Source organism: Triturus cristatus, chromosome 4_1, assembly GCF_964204655.1.
Source record: "Triturus cristatus chromosome 4_1, aTriCri1.1, whole genome shotgun sequence".
In the NCBI taxonomy this organism is placed as follows: domain Eukaryota; kingdom Metazoa; phylum Chordata; class Amphibia; order Caudata; family Salamandridae; genus Triturus; species Triturus cristatus.
Genome location: NC_140585.1, coordinates 1,232,210,444 through 1,232,234,203, shown reverse-complemented (window position 1 = coordinate 1,232,234,203; position 23,760 = coordinate 1,232,210,444). Strand labels below are relative to the sequence as shown.

Genomic DNA, 23,760 nt, shown 5'->3' with positions numbered 1-23,760 from the left:
TAGTAAAGAGAAGGCAAAAAAAAGGATTGTAGAGCACTCCCTATTAGCTAGCTCCCCAAAAATCGAACTGTATCTCTCCTTCTATTTTAATCAGGCCAAGATGTTTTACCCGATTAGATTTAGGATGGGTATTGCTTATCTCCTGGTTCCGTATCCATGTGATGTATACTGTGATACTAAGCTAGAAATGTGTCCATGTGATTCACTTTCTGCACAGAGCACTTTACATTTCATGTTTTTTTGTAAATTTTATTCTGGCCTGAGACGTACCTTTTTAAAACCATTAAGATTTTTAAATATTAGAAAGTGCCAACCTGCGCTACACCATTTACTTCTCCTAAACGATGTATTCACTTGTTTAATGATTTGTAGGTTTATTTCCTCTGCAGTTCGGCTTTGTAACATTGTAAAAAAATGATTCCTGTGTTTTTATTTTGTCAAGGATGAATTTTGCTATGTATATTTATGTAATTCAAATGTTTGTTATTGCTCTTTTATGGCTAATTTAGCCGAATAAAGATCTTTGACTGACTGACTTAGTGAACTGATTAAGTCCAAATGAGAGTGACGTAGCTGCATAACACATGATGCTGTTCTTGTATGACTGAGCCACTGACCTCTCTTCCCTTTTTTTTTTTATCCATAGGTACTACGGTGGGGCAGAGGTGGTGGACCAGATTGAGTTGCTGTGCCAGCAGCGGGCACTGGATGCCTTCAGCCTGGATCCCGCCAAGTGGGGTGTGAATGTGCAGCCCTACTCCGGCTCCCCTGCTAATTTTGCAGCCTACACCGCGGTGCTGCAGCCACACGACCGTCTCATGGGCCTGGACCTTCCTGATGGTGGGCAGTGAGTATCCAGAATCTGTCTCCCTCTCCGGAACTCTCTCCTTGCTCCGACCAGTTCGTACCAACACAAGGCAGGCTGGCACCCAGTCAACTACACCGCGGGTCACGGAGGAGTGTTTCTAAGTTGGGCCCTGCGAAGGCCTCCCTTCATGTCGGAGGATGGAGAGGCTGCTAGAGCCCAGGTGCCTTGCTAGGGATGCCAACACGCCAGCATTTTACCCACATGGCTGATATTTTTTATGTTTTTCCCAGGCCTCCTCATGAAAATGTCAGTAAAGGCCATTTCCCCGCTTTGAAATACTACCTTATAACAGCACGTGCCCTACTAAATCACTTTAAAAGTATTTTAGAGCTGTCTAAACCTTACTAAATGTTTATGTAAAATGGCAGCACTGCTTCTGCTACATTTAAGAAGCGTACAGAGGATTTTACTCGCAATCTAGTCCACTTACCATCTCCTCAGCCTTCACGAGCCTCCAGTTGTGAAGAGATGGCAGGCATTGCCCATAGAGGAAGGTGGCATGTCTTCTTGTGCGGGCTCTGCTCACTCAGAATCCCTGCCATATTCTTGCTGTTAAGAGGCCCGGGCAGAGTGGAGTATGACGAGCCGTGCCATACTTTGGTACCTCTTGTGCAGTGGGGGCCCCTTCCCTGAAGAGTTTCCTAAATGTTCCTTCTTTCCCCCTTTCTCTGCTCCCTCTCTCAGCAGCAGGGGCACTTGTTGCTAAGATGGCCTTAAGATTGGTCTGGAGCTTTTTGGTGCAGAGTGGACCACAGCGCTGGCATCGGCATGGAATCACCGTTTGGTATGTGTGGCTAAATGATGAATGTTACTCGATCACACATTGGTGAAATAGAGCGCTTCCATGTGACAGGCCGCCTCAAACCCGAAGGAGTGTGAGGGATGGATAGCTCCGCTCACAGAGGCTGCCACGGTTGCAGGGTATATTGTGGTATTGACACTTGGATAACTTAACTGACATGCTCCGTGCATCGTAGTTTCCTTATCTGGGCACCTTTCCTGAGGCCTTCGGTAGATTGTCCGTTGGTGTTCGGTTGTGTAAAGTTAGTAGAGGGTTTGTTCAACGTTTAGTTTAGAATTGTCTTGTCTAGGTTAGTGTGAAGTAGCGTTGCTGTCGATCTGATCTGATTTTATGTAGATTTGAATAAAGAATGCTTTAAAAAAAAAAAAGAAATTGTGGATTAACTGTCTGCAACCCATATCTTGAAAAAAGATGAATGTCACATGTATAAGGAAGTAACATCGTGTGCATGTGGCACAAGCGTGACCAGCAAATACAAAGTCAAATAACTTTGATAGGCACAGCTCGCACAAAGACCCACAAAAGTTCATACTCCCTTTAACACTGTGTAATGTTGCTCACTCAAGCTTGCAGTGGAACTTTCCCTGTTACTCCTGAGTCTCGCACACCTCCTTCTCCTGGAGTACTCCTTCTGTAATCTCCTCCTTGCCCCATGGTACCTAGGGAGCCACACCCTCTTGAAAGAATAAATGCTCCTTGACTTTTAAGTGTCTCGTACCCTTACTCCACTCCACGTTTCAGTACTCCAAGGACTGATCGTCCCACCCTCCCGATTCTAAGGGGCAGATTTACAAAAAAGTGAAGCATCTGTAGAGGTGCATCACTTTCCCTGCGCCACCATGAGAAACCCTTGCGCCACCATAGATGCGTCTTATTTACATATCAGCACACCATGGCGCAAGGATTGATAGATGCGTCAAATTCTGACATCTGTTGGTGCAAAAGTCGCGCATTGCTGTAGACGTGTCGCAATCCTGACTCAACTCCAGCAATGCATGGGGAGGCCTATCCTCATTGTGCTGCGTCACTCCTTATGCCTGCTCCAAGCAGGCGTAAGGTTTTGACGCAGTGGCGTCCTAGAAGGGGCGCAGTGAAATCTTGTAGATTTCACTGCATCACTTCTACAAGGCGCTTTTTGCGTGGGAATGCCCACCCTGCATACATTATACCTGATGCAGGTATAATGTGAGCAGGGCTTTACAACGTGACGCATCTCCCTAGATGCGCCATGTTGTAAATGGGCCGCATTTTTATGCCGCCGCTGCGTCACGCTGCGTCACAAGAAGTGACGCAACAGCGGCGCAAAAAGTACACCTGGGGCTTGTACATCTGCCCCTAAGTCTTTTTGGTTGAGCTGTGTTTTGCTCTCAAGAATGAGAGGCTGTTAATGGTCTGCATCTGTGACCTCCATTACACATCCCCAGCAGAGAGGAACTCTCGAGTTCTGTCCGCGCTTCCGAGCTGCTTGCGCAGTCCTGGTTACGGTGTGAGCTGTAATGTAACATCGTCATGTTTGTCCCCGTTAATGTCGGCCAGGGATTATAGGTGAGCAATATGGAACTGTCAACTATTCGTCTTTCCGCACACCACCTACCCTCCTCACGCCTGAATGGCATGATTTAATAGAGCGGAAACTTGCAAAATAAAAACTTCCTTGTGACACTTCTCAAACCGTCTGCAGACAGAGGGAGGGAGTCCACATGTTCTGTTTTGTTTCCTGGCCCCAAACGCAATCCGCATCATTGTACTAGTCCATTTTGAGTCTTTGAAAAATGTATGTGCCTCTTTCCCAGCTTTACCTGTCGCATGCCGGGTTTTGCTTCTACCTTGTATTTGCATGAGCATTAATTGGGAGCTGTTTTCAGGTCTCGCATAGAGACCGCTTTGGTCGGGCAAGAGCTGTCCTCACACAACATACACTTGGAGATACAGACAGGGGCATTTTGAAAGCTCCTACCAGACTTTGGCTACTGTTGTTCAGCTGGCTGTAGGCTTTGCCGGAGTGGAATGTCCCTCACCATTGGGATATGTATACCTTAAAACAAGCACTGGCAAAGCCACGAGGTCTTGCCAATGTGAGAACTATTGGCAATGTCTTTTAGCCATGTTGTATGGTATTGAGGCTGCCACAAGCGCTTTTTTACCATCCTGTGTCATAGCTCTTGTTTAAAAATAACTTTCCTATGGCACCTTTTTTAACATAACTTTTAGCCATGATGCACAGCAGCCACGCTGCTGTACAACATGGATAAAAGACCTTGCCAAAGCCCATAGTTCTCACATAGACAAGACTTATTGGCTTTGCCACTGACCGAGGGAAAGCAATGCCTGGAGGGTTTAGAACAAATGAGATGGGGACTCGTGCAGAGCGCACACTCCATCTAGCTCCTCGCAGAGCTTTTGGTTGCCTTTTTGGATGAACTTGTAACACTGGACATGCTGCTCCTTGCCACTGAGTGCTGTGGGATGTGAGCACACCCAGGACAGACGGAAAAAAGAAGCAACCCTATGCTAGTCTGAGGGTAGCGCAGCACAGGGGCTAAGCAGGAATGAACTCTTGCATAATAAATAACACCCACTACAGGCAGAAGGGTTTTCAGGAATCTCGCTGTCAAAAGAAGTTGCAGACCGGAGTTGACCGAATTTTGAAAGTCCTCTGATGCATGCACACGGACACTGTGGCAGGATGGTGAGGAAGAATTTGAAGGTAAAAATAAACCAGCATTGGCATAGCCAATAGGTTTCGCCTTTGGGTCTTTATAAGTGTTTAGCTAGAGCTACTGGTTTTGCCAATGTTTGTTAGCTAAGTTTGCGTGATCAAACCTCACAGAATATAGCATGGGCAAGTTCCACGAACATTTTACCCCAGTTCCAGCACTGCTAGTGTGCTTGTAACGAGTGGATAAGCCCATATCAACCAGATAATACGTTCTACAATAACAGGCAATACACCTATTGTGCGCAAGCATAACATAGGTGGTAACTAATAACGAAACACATCGGAAGGCTTCGGAGGATAATGAGTATATTATAACATCTTTTTGGATTGTGAAAATTCTAAAATTTTGATTAATTTTCAAATACAAACATATAAAAAAAAGGCACCCAACAATTAACAGTGCTCACCTTTAATCTCCCTAAAATATTGGAAACAGAAAACCTCAAGAACCCGACGGCTGACCTTTTAGATGGAACAACTTGAGAAAAAGCCAAGAAACAAACACTCTGCCAGGTATTTCTTCTATTGCTGAATTTTCTTCTGCTTCCGGGTATGCGGGAATGAAAAGGGGCTTGTTTAATGAATGCGGGATATGTTCGTGGGAAAAAAGTCAGAAGGGAAACTAAGCGCTACCTCCTGAGGAAGGATTTTAAGAATCGGGATTCCTCTCCTTTAGAATATACTGTAGCCGACATCGGTATAAGAAGGAATGGGCTTAAATTAGTTAAGAGTTTGTGAATAGTGCTAATGAAAGGGGTTGGAGGCTGTACGGCGATTGGTTATGAAAAAAAACATGATGGCCTGCACGGCAAATCGCGAGCCGCACGCCTCAGGAGACCCGCCCAACTGCTTAGGTCGTGATCGCTTAGAAAGAAAATAGGTACTGCGCGTACAGAATCTGTACCTGTGGTGACAAACGGACCCCAGGGGTATATCTGGGGTCCCGCAAGTGCAGCCACACACACTGGAGAAAATCGCGAGCCGTTGCCTGGCATAGGTGGTTGGAGGAGGGCAGGACGCAATGAAATGGTGACCAGATTACGAAAAAGAACTGCGGTTAGTTTTCACATGTTAACGTTGAATCACAATGTGGCAGCTTCACTGGCCGCAAGTTAAATATACTGCCCTAGTGGAACAAATACCAGTGGCACATGCAATTTGTTGCAATTTATAAGTTGTTCCTGTGCACGAAGGTTGACCAAAGCCAAAGGCATTAGAGTACTTTGCAAGCGAACTAAAATAAAAACATTTACAAAAAGATATCCCCAATAACAAGCCAGTAAACACTGAACAGAAAGCAAAGTAATTACCCATTAAAAGCCAGTAAACAAAGTAGAAGCACACCCTCCTATGTCACCCGAAACAAAGATGGCGTCGGTCTGTCCAGATGGGCCATCCTAAAAGTGGACAAGGCGGTAACCCAAAAGCCCGATTTCCAATCACGCGCCGTTTTTTAACATAAACGATGAGGTGTGCCAATTGAAAACAAAGGCGGGGCTTAAAGTCCCTTCAGAAACTGTATTGATTACAAAAGGCCCTTGCATGGCGAGGGCAGCGCATGTGCGCTGCTAACACCAGGCGAGACTTAAAAAAGCAGCATTACCACAAACAAAAGTTACGCTGCACTGCTTGCTGAGTTGTAGAACTTATTTTGTCTTATTGCACCTGGAAGGAGGAGGGGGCAACACAGACCACTATGGAATGTAAAACCGAACATAAAACAAGCGCTATGACGCAGCCAGGAGGGGGGTTGAGACAAAAAGGACACAAACGAGTCCGGAGGTTAAAGCAAAATGGACAATGGGGGTGTTGGGAGCGGGTGTGAAGCAACACAGACAAGGGAAGGTAGCGGGGGTGTTAAATCAACATGGACAACAGGCGTTGGGGGTTTGAAGCAACATGGACTAGGCAGGGTGATTGGGGAAGAAGCAACATGAAAGAAATAAAAATAGTACCTCCATCATGGCGCAGTCATCGGTGTGGCAGCACTCAGTACTTGGTCCATGCTCCACCTGAAAGAAGTGAAGATGGCGTGCGCTTGTCAGTTAGAAGACAGCAAAGAAGAGTGACAATGAAGCCAACGAGTGGTTGGCCATTAGTGGGCTGCAAGCCCCTTGTTGTATGCAACATCTCATATTCGGTCGCAGACGAGACCTAAAAAGTAGTCTGCCATCTGTTACTCCACTCGTCCCTTTTTGTATTTTTTTTTTTTCTGAGGACAGGGCAGCTGTAAAGTGCTTCAAGATTTTTCCTTCACCTCTTTGATGCTCTGCTCACTTTATTTTTCATTTTTAGTTTACTGTTCCAACACCACCATCTGCCATGTCGGAATGGCAAAGCAGAGAAGGTTAAAAAAAAAAAAAAAAAAAAGTCAAAATGGCTGCTGGCGTGTGTGTGTGTGTGATTCTTATGCGCAAATGGAGGGTATCTATGTATGCAAGAGCCCTGTTGTATGTACATGCTTCTCATGTACACACGTGTCATGGCACGTCTGCAGCCATTTTGGCATTTTAATTTTTAACCTTTCCAAAATGGCAGCTGGCTATGTTGAGATGGTAAACTTAAATCAGAAAAAAAAATGTGGCCAGTACCAATCAAAACAATGCTTTGCTTCCTGCCCCTTCAACTTACGAAATGGCCACCGGTTCTATGCTGGATGGCATAGAGGGCACCACACAACTCACACATGTTCAAAAATGTTTGAGTCACACTGGTGAGCCACGTTGGTTAATGAAAGTTGACCTACACAGGTATATACAGATTAACAAATGCATGCATTAAAATTAAAGTATTTGAGATTAATTTGCCGGTTGCCCAGCCTCCTTAGTGAATGATTTAAATAAATACAGCCACTTGGTGACCTGAATGCGCATTAAAAAATATATTTTCTACAAATTCCGGCACTACTCTGCACATTCGGTATACTATGTTATTTAAAGAGATTTATTGAAATACCAGTCCATCCTCACAAAAAAAGGAGTTTCTTCTGTTTGGATCCCAGAGCTATAGGACAAACATTCACACAAAAATGGGTCCTTCGTTTATCCCTATCGTAGTCAGAGCTGCATGGAGGTGAACCACTAGCCACGCCCACACCTCCTGTGGCCACGCTGCATTGGAGCTGCAAGGGCAAGTGTGAAAATCAAGGGGACAAGAACCAGTCAGTGTGGGTGCCTATGACCCAGTGCCTGTTCAGCTAAAGACCTGCTGGGGCGCCCAAGCCCCAGTGCCCCACAAAAGTGGACACCCCTGTACTGTGTTTTATAAAAGTGTGCATACTTCCTGGCTGTAGGAGCCCAATAGTTAAGTAAGACTTAACCACTCCACCAGCCACCACCTGAGTGAAGCAAGGAAAGTAGGGATTACTTCAAGTGCACATCACCTGGCTGACACTGAAAGGTAAAAAAATAAAGTGAAAACTGCATAGATAATGTCCTTTATTATCATCTGAAGTTTTCCATTTATGTAGAACTATGGGGAGAGACAGTAGACATGCTTGTTGCAGAACCGATTACTGAAGCATTGAGTGGGATGGAAAGTCCTTCCTAAGCAATGTTAAGTGGTTAAATGAGAATTTCATGTTCAAGCCTATGTTTCATATCCTGGAGAAATCCATGTTTCAAAGTCTCGAATAGTGATAAAAACAAAAAGGGCAGATTACCAGCCAAGGTAGACTCTAGCAGTAGGGTTAATGCAAGTTTCGGGAAAAGACTTGAATCTGGATAGGAGTACCAAATCGAAATTAAGTGCCAGACCACATCAGGAGCAAAAGCTTCAAAGTACAGCTGAAAGGAAAAGGAGCAGAAGCAGGAAGGAGACTCTAGTAGAGGGACTCTGGGAATGTTTAGGCAGTACACATGTAACTACAGTACGCAGACTGAAGTGGCGTAAAGTGGGCTCAGCTGAGGAGAGATGAGGTGGGAAAATCACCTCCTACAATCTGTCTGAGTGGGCACAGTCCTGAAGAAGATGTGGTGTTGAGTGAAGATAACAGATCTAGTTCTGAGCTTTGAAAACCAAATGGTGAAGGTGAAACATTTATTCGCAATTCATTGAGTCCTAAAGAAGCTGCAGAAGTTAAATGAAGAATTATTAACGTTTTAGTTATTGAGATTTTTGTTTCTTTTCTTCCTGGTGCTTCTATATTTTGCTTCTATTCTTGTTATTGTTTACATCTTCCCCCGTTTTAATGTATTGTGTGTGTGAGTGCGGATCTTTGTGAAATGCTAGTTGGAATGTTGAGATCAGATTCGGAATGTTTAGATTTTTTAGAAGCAGAGTGCAGTTGTGTGGAAGATTCAAAAGAAGACACATATTTTCGCCTCAAATGAACAAACTATTTGACCTGGCTTCAAACCTGTTTTCCTGATTGATTTTAAAGACTCTACTGTAGGCTGTCGTCCGTTTGTGGCGAGATCTCAGTTTGTTGCAGGGAACTTGCAGTCTCCGCTTTGGACATGTCTTTCACGCCACACCTGGCATACCTGCTCATAAAAGAGACGGTGGTCGGGCTATGATGTATCCATTCCTGTATCCGTGTCAACGTGGCTTCCATAGAACGCTAATGAATCTGTGATGCATCTAAGAATGTGTGTTGGTACTTCTGACTTTTAAAGAAGTGTCCACTGACAGTGAATGAGAAAGTTGCAGTGCTGACAGTTTCTCATCTTGCTTGATCTCTTGAAATGTTCCAAAGATAAGATCCGTGATTGTGATCGGTCTTGCCTCAGGATCAGAGGTAGAATTGGGTGGCTTTGTGCAACCAGGAAGTGGATAGTGGAAAAAGTGTGGATGCTTTTTTCAGCAGAGGATGTATTTAGGGTTTGTTTATACTGATATCTAATATTCTCTCTTTGTCCCTCACTCCAGCCTGACCCATGGATACATGTCCGATGTGAAAAGGATCTCCGCTACCTCGATCTACTTCGAGTCCATGCCCTACAAGCTGAATGTAAGTCGAAGCATAACGTGATCATATCTGTGCGCTTCTGAAATGACCATTAACTATTACTTACTTGCAGGTTTGGTACACCATCTAGCAATCTTATGGTTACAAGGTACCTTTCTGTGAGGCCTTTCCTTAGGGCTATGGGCATTTGGAAGTTTCGTGTAAATATCTGTGGCAATGATTACCATTTGCCACGGGTGTTTGGGCCTCAAAAACTGAATAGCACCCTAATTAAAACTTAATAACTAGATGGACCATGCAGTTCTTTGGACATTCGGAAAAGAAACGTACTTTATTATAGATCAGAAGTTAAACTAAATACTGTTACTTGAAAATCAGAATTGCTTTGCACGTCTTGGGTCAGATAACCAACCCCCAAAATGCTGTTTTAGCTTCTTATTGATAGGTGTCAAAATGTAGTTTAATATTAAATCCTATGGCCAATGTTAACCCTTGAGGGAATATTTGTCTGCACTCCTCTTTCTGGTAAAGCCCATGTTGCAATGTTTAAGTCTTTTTTTTTTTTTATTTTTATTTTCGAAAAAAGGAACTACTCTCAGTTTAGGTATGCAGCAGTTGTGTTTTGCTTTCAGAGTTTATAATGTGATCTGCTGCATCCCTCTGAAATCAAAAGATCTCCAAAGTTGCTGGGAGCCCGCCACCCAAAACAAATTGTGACAAGCCATCTTAGTCCGTAATGTCAGCACTAATTTGACTCCGTTTATTCGTAATCAAAGGTATCGGAAAAGCAAATCATTTACAGATTGACCCATTTTCATTTGCATTCAAAGGCACTTTTAGGTATACATATTACATGGCGTGCTGAACGTCAATCTTACATACACAACATATAAATAATATAAGATATTAAATTACAAGAAAACCTTGCGAGTAATCAATATAGAATTGATGGATCTGATACTTATTCCAAGATTTTAAAAGTTGTATTGCAATGCCAGTTTCATTACTCTCTTAGAGAGTTGTTCCCTCCATCTATGATTCATAAATGATGTATCCGTACGGTGAAATGAAACTAGGCACTAATGAATTTAAAAGAGAATAGAACAGCCAACATGTGTTTCATGACGTCTTTTAATCACTGCTTCTTCAGGGCAGGCTTTAAGAACTTTGAACAGTTTCTAAGGAGTCTATATATAGGTACCTTCCTCTAGTTTGTGTGACTCTCACCAAGTAATATTGTCTTTTTCGCTAATAGGCCTCCCTGAACTGTAGGTCCTATCAATATTGTCTCCCTGGATAATGGATCATTTTTTAATGTGCTTAGTAACCAGAGAAATCCCAGAGGCAGAAAATGTACCTTACAGTTCAACCAAAGCCTGTGATGTTCTTTGGAATGTTGTGCTCAATTCATGAATTAATCCCATAACTTTACTGGGACGTTTCAACACACACACACAGTCCCATCTCGCTAAGCATCAAACATTTTTTGCATGATGAATCAACGTATATTGGTTCAACACCCAACACTGTATCAAGCAAATAGTTTTCTATCAAATAGAGTTCAGCAAAAAACATTAGGCATGATGGAACTGTGTGCTTAAAAAAATCCTGTAAATTATGGTATTCGTCCTTCATGTAATTTTAAAGAACATCACAGGCGTTTGGATGAAATGTTATGTCTGTTTTCTTCCATTGTTATTTATCTGGAGTTACTACGCGATTTAAGAAATGAGCCGTTATATATGGTGACAATATTATTACGTCTCGTATGTCAGTGAGCGGCGTTCAGCTACAAGGTTCTACTTAACACAACTTCTGGGCTTTAGGCAGTTCCTACACCAACAACTGTATTTTGGTCCAATTGCATTAATAGAGTTCTAGCAGCAAGGGAAAGCTTAGGGGCCACAATCCGCACAGGTTTGAATTTGCGGTTTGGCTCGTGCAGGCAGCTTATGAGTTTGGTAATCCATAGGTCAGTTCATATTTTGCATGAGCTCTCACACCGACTAATACTTCGGACGTGCAGAACTCTGTGTTTTTTTTTTTTAGGAGACAGCCTTCCAAGCTTTCATCCCGGCCTTGTGCTACCTGTCTGGAGGGGAGGTGGTTGCCCTGAGCCCTTCACAGCTGCAGGGTCAGCGGGCACAGGGTGCGATGGAGGCCTCGCCTCACGGACCCCCACTCAGCAGGCCTTGGCAGCTGTCGCGCGTCTTGGGCAGGTGTGCTCTCCAGGCTTTGGGTGGTCTTGGTTCGGCAGTCCTCAGTTTAGCTGCTAGTACAGAAGCTATTGCGTAGCGTATTGCAGAAGTAAATTAACGTGCAGTACCATACGTTCAGTAGCCTGGAGCTAAGCGATTAGTGCCATGACAAGAGGTCCCGATCCTATAAACACTCTGCGTTCTTTCCTGGCCCTATAAATCACGGGTTGCCCTGCTTGTGATACTTGCGTTACCTGGGAGGGAGGAAGGGCTGCACTCTGCCTCTTCATCCTTAACGTTACTGTCTGTATCATAATCCTACATCTGATAGAGACTGCTAGCCGCAGATTCCTTCACGTAGAATTATCGCCAGGCGTGAGACTGGATGCGGAAAACCTTTTTGCCCAGCATCCCTGCGCGCCGGGGGGACGGCATCACGTGACTCCGCCCAGGCGTCGTCTGCGTACGTGACGTCAGCGAGGTCATATAAGTCCCTCCCCGGCGTGCCTACGTCAGTTTTTTCCTTTTCCGCGTGCAACGCGGGGAACAACCTTTACAACGCAACTTTTACAACGCACTACACTTACAACGCATTTTTTACAACGCAACATCCACTACAACGCATTCCATTACATAGCATGACACTACAACGCATTTTTAAAAACTACCTTTGCAACGCATTCCATTACAACGCATACTACCTTTACAACGCATACCATTACAACGCATCATATTACACTACACTATCCAACACTTACCCTACTGTTGCACCCCCTGGAGTTAGAATAGTAATTTTTAACCCTATACTATCCAACACCAACACTTACCCTACTGTTGCACCCCCTGGAGTTAGAATAGTAATTTTTACCCCTATACTATCCAACACTTACCCTACTGTTGCATCCCCTGGAGTTAGAATAGTAATTTTTACCCCTATACTATCCAACACTTTCCCTACTGTTGCACCCCCTGGAGTTAGAATAGCAATTTTTACCCCTATACTATCCAACACTTACCCTACTGTTGCACCCCCGGAGTTAGAATAGTAATTTTTACCCCTATACTATCTAATACTTACCTTTAATGCAATTTAATATTATGCGTTGTAATGGTATGCGTTGTAAAGGTAGTAATCGATGTAATGGAATGCGTTGTAAAGGTAGTTTTTAAAAATGCGTTGTAGTGTCATGCTATGTAATGGATTGCGTTGTAAAAAATGCGTTGTAAAAAATGCGTTGTAAGTGCATGCGTTGTAAAAGTGTGCGTTGTAACGACATACATCCGTGCAACGCGGATCTGGTTTGTGCTCTGGTCCTGTTTAGGCCTTTCCCTTCTGCTATTGCTACGTGTGTGGGAACAGTGTGCGAACGCCTTCGGGCTTTAAAACTTGCACATCGTGTGGTCGCCTCATGTTAGCGACGGATCCTCATCCCATCTGTATGTGGTGTTTGGGGGAGTACCACGACTCCACTGATTGTGAGGCGTGCCAGCAGATGAAGCCGAAATCCCGGCGGGAGTGGCGGATGAAACTTCTTTTGGCTCGTGTGTCCAGGTCCGCGTCGTCATCTCGCAGACCCTGCAGACCTGCGGCTTCCCTCGCCGACTTCGATCTTCTCCCAGGTCGCAAGAGCGCCGCTCACCACTTGGTAAGTGTCGCAGTTTGTCCCCAAGGGTCGGTTTCCGGCCGGTCGGGGCGTCGGCTCTCCGTGGGTAGTGCGGCCCCGCGTGTCATCCCCTTATCCGCCGTTTCCCGGCGTGGGGGCGACAAGAGCCCAGATGGAGCCATATGCGGCGGCTTTGCAGGCCTCGTTGACTTCTCCTCCTCCTTCCCCCTCCTGGGATGTCAGCGGATCCCTTGCAGTGTGCGGGGCCCTCCATGGCGTCGCTGGCACCGACTGGTTTGGATCCAGGCTCAGAGGATGTGGTGCCGTTGGGGTGTGGTCCTTCGGGGGTCCCTCCTTCGGACCATGGCGCCTCTGCTTCGCCGCAAACTCCCGCGGGAGTCCCTGTGGTGTCGCGGGAGGTCGCACCCCTGAGGCCCTCTCGGTCCTCGGGACAGGCGGCGCCCTTGGCAGAGGTGACGCCGCTATGGCGCCGGCGGCTGCTGGCCCTGGTGGCGCCACAGGGGTCGGCGGAGGGCCCATCTCACCTTGTCACGGGTCGCAGCTGGCGGGGGTCTCCTCGTCCCGCTACGGCGGCGACTGCCTCATCGGAGGTCAGGTCGGTGGCGTTCCGGCGCCGCCCCTTCGCCTCTCCGGCTCCGGCCCAGCTCCGGTCTCCTGCGCCATGTGCTGTGTTGGAGGTCGCCCCGGCGTCTCCTCCGGCACCGGTCGACTACTGTGTCCTGCCTCAGGTTGCGGACTCCTCGGCGCCGGGCCGGCGTCGGGTCTTTGACTCGTCTTCGGACGTCTCCTCTTCTCCAGAGGTTCGGCGGTTGCTGGCCCTTCCGTCCTCCTGTTGGCTTGGGGGATGGCCGCCTTAGCTTGCATCCGTCGCCTAATGAGCTGCTTTCCCCTCCGCGGGGCCCTACGGAGGAGGGTTGAGCTTTCGCCCGCGCTGTTTCCACGACTGGGATTTTTGCGCATGGGTGATCCAGCTATCCATTTCCCCGCAAATCATCTCTGGAGGTTCTCCATCAGGGCTCTGGTGGTAGGGAACTGTTGCTTCCCTTCGAGGGTTCACTCCACTCTTCTCACTTGGGGCCGTCCTGCCACCGGGGACCCAGTGCCCCAGCAACTTCTGCACCGCCACCAGTCGGCGCCGCGTGATCCGGTGTGCCTTTCTCTTCACCCTTCGACCAGAGGCCCCCTTTTGCAGTCTGCCTTTCCTGCTTTGCTGCTGCTGTTGTCTCCCCCGTCACGGGAGGCCCACTGGCTGGACTCCTGGCGGCGCAATGTGTTTGCCTCGACCAGTGCGGCTCTGCGGGCCCTTAACACACTGTGTTTTGGCTAGAGTCACTTCTTGCTTGTGGGACTCGGCGGAGTCCCTTATGTCTACCGCTTCTCAGGAGGGTGCCTGTGTGGATTTGAGACATCCTGTCTTGGATGGTCGGGAACTGGTGGCGTTTATCCTTCGCTCCGCTCTGGACATCTCGGAGGTGCTGGGTCGTGCCATGGCTTCTTCGGTTGCCCTTCGTCGCCATGCCTGACTTCGGGACAGTGTGTTCCCGGAGAATGCCCGAACGGCTGGTGGACCTCCCCTTCAATGGGGCTCTTTTGTTCCATGCCCCTGCGGACGCAGCCATCCAGAGGTTCTTGGTGGGGCTTCATCCTCCTCCTCCTCCCCCTCAGTGACCTGCGTGTTGATCTGGTTCTTGGAGCTGTTCTTCCGTTGGGGCGGGTCGCCCCGGTTGTCTGTGTGCTTCATGGCCACTCGAGTCCTCCTTGCTGAGGCTGTGGTTCTGTTGGCTGCGGGCCAGCCCCTTTTTGACTGTGTGTTTTTCCTTTGGGTTTTTTACACCATGCTGGGCCTGAGATTGGGCCTTCTGCGTTTCCCCTCTGGCTGCTCGATAGGCATCCTGCGGGGTTTTTTGCCACAGGTCTTTTTTGTTGTCCTCTGCTGCGGAAGTTTCTTCCTAAGAGGTTCCCATGTCTTGGGATATGACATGCCCTATGTGGGGCAGGGTTGGCTTTTATTTAGCCCTGGTATGTGCTGGGGAGTTGTGGTCACCTGCGGGCTTCTGCTCTTTGTGGCGTTATGGTATGTTGCGGATGCAACTTTCTTCTTCGCCTTTTTGCTTTGAGTGTTTCGTTCTGTGGTGCCCCTGGCGTCGGGCGGAGCTTGCCAGTGCCGCCCTCTTGTTCTTTCTGCACTGTTGTGCCTTCTTGGGGCTTTAGTGGGACTGTCATCCTGCCTTCTACGCTGATTCCAGTGAGCCTTGCAGTCGGTTCTACCTTTTCTCCCTGTGGGGTGGATGGTCCCTGACTTCTGGACCCTCTTGCGGGCGCAATTTGTCCCTGCGGGGCGTTCGACGATTCTTCCTGGGTGACCTTGAGTTCCCCTTTTTGGCTTCCACCTGCTTCTTGCTGCCGGCGCCATCCTGTCTGGGATTGCCTTTGCTCTGCCTCTTCTCCTTGGAGTCTGTAGGTTGCTCTTCTCCTTCGGTGCTCCTTTCCTTTCCTTGCCCTGGCCTTGGGCGGAGGTTTCGTTGCCTCACGTGGGCGTGGGGTGTTTGGCCTCTTTGCGCCTTGCCTTGTTTCCTCTGCTGAGTGAGGACAGGCTATCTTCTTCTCCTTTTCCCGAACCCCCCCTTTTGGGGTTGGTGATCTCCTGCTGGCGGGTTTGCCTGGGGGACGGGGCTCCTCGGCCTGTTTTCGGACTCTGCCCCTGTGCGGTCCTCTGTTCTGCCCAGGTGGGTGGGTTCCTCTCGCAGACCCTCCTTCCCCTTGGGTATGGCTAGGGTATCTATTCTACATGAAGAAATCTGCGACTAGTAGTCTCTATCTGATGTACGAGTTACTTACCTTCGGTAACTATGTATCTGGTAGAGACGATTCTAGCCGCAGATTCCTTCACGGCCTTCCTCCCCGTTCTGCGAGGGCTTGTGATTTGGTCTTTTGCACTCGCTTCCCTGTGGGTGGCTGTGTCTTCTAGGAGTACATTCTTTCCCTCTTTCTGTCAAGCTGTCCCTTTTTTCCTCCCCGTTGTTACATGGGAGGGTAGGTTTGTTGGTACTTCTGGCTCTTTGAGATCCTTCAGGTTGAGGTCTTTTGGCTGTGCCTCTGCCCTTGTTCCTGATGGGGGTTGTCACACTCTGTGATGGGGATGTCTTGGAGTTTTGTCGTTCCCTGTGTGTCTCGGACTGGTTCCCCCTCCTTTCCTTTGGTTGGGGTTGTAGTCCTGTTGCATGTTATCGTGACATTTTTACATATGTCCCTTGTCTCTGTACTGGCAAGGTTGCTGCTCTGTTCTTTATTCTTTCCCTGCCTTTGGGTACAGCAGTGTCGGGCGCTGCTCTTTATGGTGGTGTTTCTCACCATTCCTTTTTCTGCTCTTTCGCTCACTGTTCCTGTACTCTCAGTTTTGTCTGCTGGCTCCGCGTTGTGGCGTGGAAAAGTTCTCCGAAGAAAACGGACGTAGGCGCACTGGGGTGGGACTTATGTGATCTCGCTGACGTCACGTACGCGGACGAAGCCTGGGCGGAATCTCCTGATGCCGTCCCCCTGGCGCGCGGGGATGCTGGGCAAAAAAGTTTTCCGGATTCAGTCTCACACCTGGGGGATAATTCTACGTGAAGGAATCTGCGGCTAGAATCATCTCTACCAGATACATTGTTACCGAAGGTAAGTAACTCCTACTTCAGGGGAGGGTTAGGTCCATCCAGGTGTCTCTTGCCCCCTCCCTCCTAGTGGACAGGCCCATGTGCACCCCTGATGCGAGCTGCTGCCTCGCGCCTGCACGTCTGTGTGCGCGTGAAGCCCTGACTGAGCATGTCTCTGCTCTTGTCTCGCCTCAGCCTGCCACCGGCCTCATCGACTACGAGCAGCTGGAGGTGACGGCCCGACTCTTCCGGCCACGCCTCATCATCGCCGGCACCAGCGCCTACGCCCGGCTCATCGACTACGCCCAGATGAAGAAGGTGAGTGCATTGCTGCATCCGGTTTGTCTCGGCAGCCACGCACACTGTAAACTACACACGTGGCTGCAACAAAACGACTTGTTTGGAACGCAGTTGGTTTCCTTTGAATTGGCGTCTAATGCAAAAATGTCAACTTGATCATTTGTGCCCAGTTCTTTCGTCTATTCCTTCCCACTGCTAATGAGCCTGGTTATAAGCGCCCATGTGTACCTTAGGGCGAGACACCAAGATTAATACGATCACACAATGTTGTCAAGTAGGAAAGCCGAGATTCTTCATTGACCCCTGATCCATGAGTGCAACAGTGCACAGTCACTGAGGGCCGCAGCACTTACTTGCAGAAACCCAGAGTCTGCCTTTGCCAGAATAGCGCCCTGGGCATAAATACATTTGGCGCCCAAAAACGAGTCTTTTGTGTTCGGAGGTCAGTCCCTGGCTGTCTATCAGAATAATGACTGGCCTCTGAACACAACCTCTCAGCTCCTCACGCTAGTGCCAAGTTGTTTGCGGGAGGGGGTGGGGCTAATAGAGTGTGGATGGTGAGAGGGAGAAAGAAAGGAGGCGTCCCTGGCGGCAAGCTTCCCCTCTATATCGAAGCCCGATTTAAACATCCACTGGTGAAGTCCTTCCTGGGCGCAGGGGGTGTCACTCGCCCGGCTCCAGTGCTGCTGACGGCCGCTCTCCTCGCCTGACAGTTATATTACTGCAGGTCCCACCTTTCAATAAGCGCCTGTCTGCAAGTCTGACTTTCCAGTTTCTCTATGACTGTTATTATGTTTCCTCTGTGCAGAATTATTAAAAAAGAAAAAATAATGTAGGAGAAAAAAATGAGTTTGCCTCCTTTCACTTTTCATCACGTCTGCCACAGGAAAGTGACATTTATGGGAAGAGAGAGGGAAGCATGGTTAGACATGGGAAGCGTGCACATACAGGGGTGCTGTGGGTATGTGTGGGAGGTATGCATAGATAAGGAAGCTGTACACATACATGCCTGCAGGCAGGGCGTTGAGCTATAGACCAGAAGGGCACACATGCCAAGGCAATACTTCCTGTGTAAGAGTGGAAGGGAATGCAGAGTGGGTGGCTGAAGGGTCAAGGAATGACCATGCGAGAAGTGCAATTGGTGCACCCATGGGCACGGACCTTGCGCATGAGTGGAAGCGAGTGCTTGTGGAATGGGTCCTCCTACTTGGAGACAGAAAGCATGCACGGGGGGAATGTTGGAACATCGAAAAGGATGTGGTGCACTTTTGAGGGGTGATGGCTAGCACAGAGGCAGGGACATCCAAATTGAGAAATCCAAAAGAGTAGCACAACTCACGCACAGAATTGTACAGGTTATTGCGCTGGACTGCTTGGGTAGGGTTTGAATACCTGTGTATTATTTGCTTGTTTGCCTTGTGCAGTGATGCTCATGCAGCATTGGTTTGCGGGTGTAGTGTGATGGGTGCGTGCTCGGAGTTGAAGGGCTCTGTTAGTTTTAGATTATCAATGTAGGTAGTTTCTAAAAATGTCTGCTTGTTTGAGCACAATGGGTTGGGTTTAATTGTTTCTTGTTAAAGGGTGGAGGGGAGGAAATTAGTGGATTTCCTACACTTTTATGTTGCGTGTGTGGTACATAGTGGGGTTGGTTGTACTGTGTCAGTGTTTCTGTTCTGGCATCACTGATGTCGTGATTTGGAGGGGTAGGGGATTGTGCAGTTTCTGTAGGTGATTGCTTATGCTGTGTCTGGTTTGTTTTTGCAACCCCAGGGTTGCTGATTTTCCTCCTGCCCTGTTGATAGGGTTTTCTCATGCTGTGTGTGGTGGCTTCTGTGGTGTTGTGTTGCTCAACAAGCCTTTAGAATGTTGGGTTTGCTATTGTACATTGTTGGGTGCTTCATTGACCTGTCTTCGCCCACAGGTTTGTGAAGAGGTCAAAGCTATCCTGCTTGCTGACATGGCTCACATCAGTGGACTGGTTGCAGCCCAGGCCATTCCTTCTCCATTCGACTATGCTGACATTGTCACCAGCACCACCCACAAGACCCTGCGTGGGGCCAGGTGAGTGGCTTGGGGGTGGAGGCTAATTCATTCTGGTGTCCGGCTGCAGTTGGGTGATGTTTTGGAAGGTCAACTTAAGACCTATCTTGTTTCCTGTAGGTCTGGATTGATATTTTACCGGAAGGGTGTTAAATCAGTGGACAAGAAGACCGGCAAGGAGATCTTGTACAATTTTGAAGACAAAATCAACTTTTCTGTGTTCCCGTCCATCCAGGGGGGCCCTCACAATCATGCCATTGCTGCTGTGGCCGTGGCATTGAAACAGGTGAGGTGCCTAGGCGGCAGGAAGCCCATTGAGGTTTGGGGTTGTAAATTTAGTTACAGTTCTGTGATGTGTTCTTTGAGGTGTGTGTGTGTGTGTACTCTGCTCACAATACTACACCTGCAAGCATCATAAACCGGGACAGCTGGACATTTACTTTACTTTCAGTACTGGCCTAAAACGATGTGAGCAAATAAAGTAGGTGTGGATCTGGCTGTTTCCCCCTGTAATAGTTCGGGTGAGCTTTGAAAAAAAAGTAAAACCGAAAGAAACACTCCTCCTAACAATAATAGAATAATTCCTGGTGGTTAAGATTGATTCAAGCTTTTCCCACCAACAGTGACTTTCTGTTTTGAAAGCAGTCTTGTATAAGAAGTTGGTTGCGTTATGCAAAAGGCATTGAAAGTGTGTGTGAAATTCTGTATGTCAAAGAATGCCAGTGGTTCGCAAAAGCAGTCATTCGTCGTGTAATGGCAAAGCTTGGCGTATGTTGTATTGTCAATAAGCGGCCATTTTTTCCATAACTGTCAAACTACAAAACAAAACTTGCAGATAAACCATTTCGGTCATGTGGCTTTCTTTCAGTGCCTGCACCCTAAACAATGCATTTTTTTCTGATGGATGCGCTCATTCCTGAAGTTTACCTGCATGCTTGTGCCTTATTATGCTATTTTTGCACCAAAAAGGGAGAGTGCTCTTTTTAGCCATACTTGGTGCATGTTACCCCTGAACCGCACCCCAGGCTGTCAGCCCAACAGTGGTTCTGCACCAAACCTTGTCTCCTCTTCCCTCAACCCATTTGCAGCACTCTTTCTGACCTGTGTTCCCCACTCTGTCTGCAGGCGAGCTCTCCCATGTTCCAGCTGTATGCTCATCAGGTCCTGAAGAACGCCAAGTCCATGGCAGCGGCGCTTCTCCAGAAGGGGTACACTCTGGTCTCGGGTAAGACTACCAGGTGTTGTTTCCTAGCTCTCTACCTGGGTTGATCTGTTGCAGCCGCTTTGGTTTATTTGTTGGTGCTGGGTTTGGAAGACGCCGTGCCATCCTGCTTTGCTGCAGTAAAACTAATTGTTGTCTGGTTCCCAAGTAATACAGTAAAAGAGGCCCTAAGCTTCGCAGATGAATTCAGCACCTTTGCAAAGTAAATTTGCCTTATCCTTGGTAGGCCAAAAGTCCCTGAAAATCCTACTGCTATAATGCTTCAAATGTAAAGTTTGTTTATTAGCAAAGTATTCTTTCCACTTTTTAAAAATGTCCTTGTCTTGGTTATAAAACTGCAACAAACTGATACAGTTCAGAGCTACAAGAGGCTTGGCCCGAGCAGTAGCATTTCAGGGTTACAGAGCTAGAAATCTGTAATAAATTGAGCAATATCATGGGTGTGGAACAATGTTTCATGACCCACATCGCCCAAACCAGGGTACTAGCATTCTTTTCCATCTGGTCCTGAAGAATGCCTAGATACTCTTGTAGATCACTTTGGCTGAAACATGTCGACCGTTTTTTGATCCCTAGCAGTTTATAATTTATACTGCTCACTGCACTGCTTTGTAATCCTACCAGTGCGAGCAAGTGAATAAAGGTTTTTTGTTTTGCTTACAATAGGTATTTTAAACTCACCATCTTCACTCACTTCTTTATTCTATTGCGCTGTGCCCTCACCTCACTAGACATCAGACATATGGGATTTTAGCAGCCTTAGTAGTGTTGTGCTACCTTAAAAACATCCCAGAGCTCCTTCCTCACATTGAGGGAGTTGTAGCCCTCAGTGGGACCAGGCCTTCCCACTGGGAGGAGAAACACATATGATGAAGCACGCCACCATAGGTGGGTGAGGGTATTCGTCCTGAAAGGGATCTCTCCCCGAGGATTTTTGAAGAGACATGAACCAGACAACTCTCAGCTTTTTTTCGTGCGTACTTGGACCCAAGGTTATTTGGTGTTGCAAACCTAAGGTTTCTTCCCTACCCCTACAGCCTCCCTTTGTGTGGCTTGAAGAGCTCTGAAAATGCTTTGGTGAATATGATGCGGAAAATTGGTAAACACATGGAGCAATTTGGGTATGACACCATCCTCAGCACAGCCGTTCTCGTCATGATAAAGAGTGCCAATTAATGATCTTTGTCAATTTCGCCATTATATCGGCCATGTCTTGCCTAATGGTTATATCTCGGGTTTCCTGTCAGCATGAGTAATAGTGATACCCAAATAGTGGAGCTCAGTGATGGCCCATTTTAATCTTTCTCTCCGCTAGCACTGCAAAACTGCCCTGGGGGTGGGGGCAAATCCCTTGTGTAGTAGTATTGAATTCATGTCGTGCCCACGGGATACGTGTTTCTACTGTTTGCAGTATATGGTAGTAGAGATGCAAGGGGGGAGGAGGAGTGACTCTAAAAAACAATAGGACCGTCTGTATACAGTGCCCGGAATCTCAGCAGGCCCCAACTCCCTAGTCTCTGCCAGCACAACCCAGAGTGATTCTATCCTTAAGGTAACAATGTGAGGTACATGGGCAAGCCTTGTCTCATGCCCCTATAATGTAGGAAAGGGTTGTACTAAGTAATTATACATGTGTACAGCACAACCCAGTGATCATATAAAGTGCCAGACTAAAATATGCACCAGTGTTCATGGCCTTCCCGAACCTCTGCAGCTACTCTAGGCTAAGGGAATCAAAAGCTTTCTCCACATACGGAGACCATCTCTCTCCTGGTCGCTCTCGGCATTGTGTGTAATGACCAGATGGAACACCAGAAAGGAGTAAATGGTGTCCCTGCCCAACACAAACCCAGATTTATCTGGGTGTACTTGTGCACAGACCTCTGCTGTTAATCTGCCTGATACTACATCAGCCGTTCCAGCCATGTTACGGCTTCATGTAAGATGAGGATGCCCTTCGCTCCATGAGTATTGCTTCCCTAAGAGATACAGTATCGTTTGATACAACAGCACCTCTGTCTAAAGTGTTGTAAAGCTGTTGGATGAGTCGTTAAGGAATTTCCCGTTAAAATCCTGCCCCTACCTACCATGTACCCTACTATGGGCTTCAAACTCTGTAACGTCCCCATCTTTTCCCCCGGAGTGTTCTGGGCTCAGCCTTGCTTGTCTAGACTCTGATAACGCCTATCCTAGTGCAATGCATCTTTAGTTGCATTTACGGCTTATAGTTTAGAATCCTCTAGAAATTGGTTATTGTTGCAGGAAGGCTAGAAGACACAATGTAATTATCAATGTATATGCCTTCTACCTTTCATGAGGCATTTCCATTGGACAGCAACAGTTGTTGCATGTGGGAGGGTGTCCTGTCAGTATTTGACATCCAGGCTAGAGCCCGGCTTGATTTGTCCCCTTCCATATGTACCTTGAGTCTGTGTTTTGTAGATATACTTGTTTTAAAGCCACTGCACTATGTGTGCATCTGTGATTAATTCACGGTGCAAGGGGAAGCATTACTTGACTATAATGGTAGTTTCTCACCTTGTATGTACTTAAGAACAAGACTACCTACATGTGAAGTGGAGGAGCAGCACATATAATTAATGTTACTACACTTTTTACTTGTACATGACCTAATGTCATGTAACAAAAAACAATCTGGTGGGCATAAGGTCGCCACACTGGTGACCCATTAAAAACTCCTTTGCTTTAATGGCCACAATTTGTAAGTGAGTAAAAGAAGTCCTAATTCCTGCTTTAACGACTAGATGAGGAAATAACACAAGGGCTGTGAATTTGTACTAAATATAAGTTGTAAACCTACTGTTACATGTTAGTAACATTGGTTTCCCAATTACCCACCCTAACCTGGCCTGAGAGTCCAGAAAAAACAAATAACCCTTTGGCTTTTTTGTTCTGGGGCAGGTGGCACTGACAATCACCTGGTGCTGGTGGACCTGCGTCCGAAAGGGATTGATGGTGCACGGGCTGAGAGGGTCCTGGAGCTGGTTTCGATCACTGCCAACAAGAACACCTGCCCTGGAGACAAGAGCGCCCTCACGCCCGGTGGACTGCGGCTTGGTGAGTTTGCCTTTACACATATTTTCTCTCCAACCCCCACCACTTGCAGTGTACATGAGTTTGTCTTCTTTTCATGACCGAGGATCCTACTCTGCCCCCGTGAAACATTCTTCATATGTTTTGCGAATCAGTCTGGCACTTAAAGTGTCTTTCTGGCATATTTTAGCTTATGTTGTGTTCCCACAGTGTGCTATTGATAGTCCATAGGAGTGGGTGTGGTTTTCTTGGGCCCTGTTGGTGTCCTTTGCCAGGTTTCTCCATCACTTGGTTGCTGGACAGCCCCTCTATAACCACATTGCTTTGAAGTACTCATTAAACGAAGATGTTTGTCTTTTTAAGGTGTCTGTAGCTTTAGTTTGAGTTC

The 23,760-nt window shown here is 47.2% G+C and overlaps 1 protein-coding gene across 1 annotated transcript in view; it reads left to right on the top strand.

The window, feature by feature from the left end:
* SHMT2 (serine hydroxymethyltransferase 2) overlaps positions 1-23,760 on the top strand; it is a 135,394-nt gene that overhangs the window by 97,718 nt on the left and 13,916 nt on the right. The window contains exons 4-10 of the mRNA XM_085654633.1: positions 647-847; positions 9,259-9,340; positions 16,952-17,074; positions 18,978-19,117; positions 19,217-19,382; positions 20,222-20,321; positions 23,241-23,396. Of these exons, the coding sequence (XP_085510759.1) occupies positions 647-847; positions 9,259-9,340; positions 16,952-17,074; positions 18,978-19,117; positions 19,217-19,382; positions 20,222-20,321; positions 23,241-23,396 (968 nt within the window). The remainder of the gene's footprint in view (positions 1-646; positions 848-9,258; positions 9,341-16,951; positions 17,075-18,977; positions 19,118-19,216; positions 19,383-20,221; positions 20,322-23,240; positions 23,397-23,760) is intronic.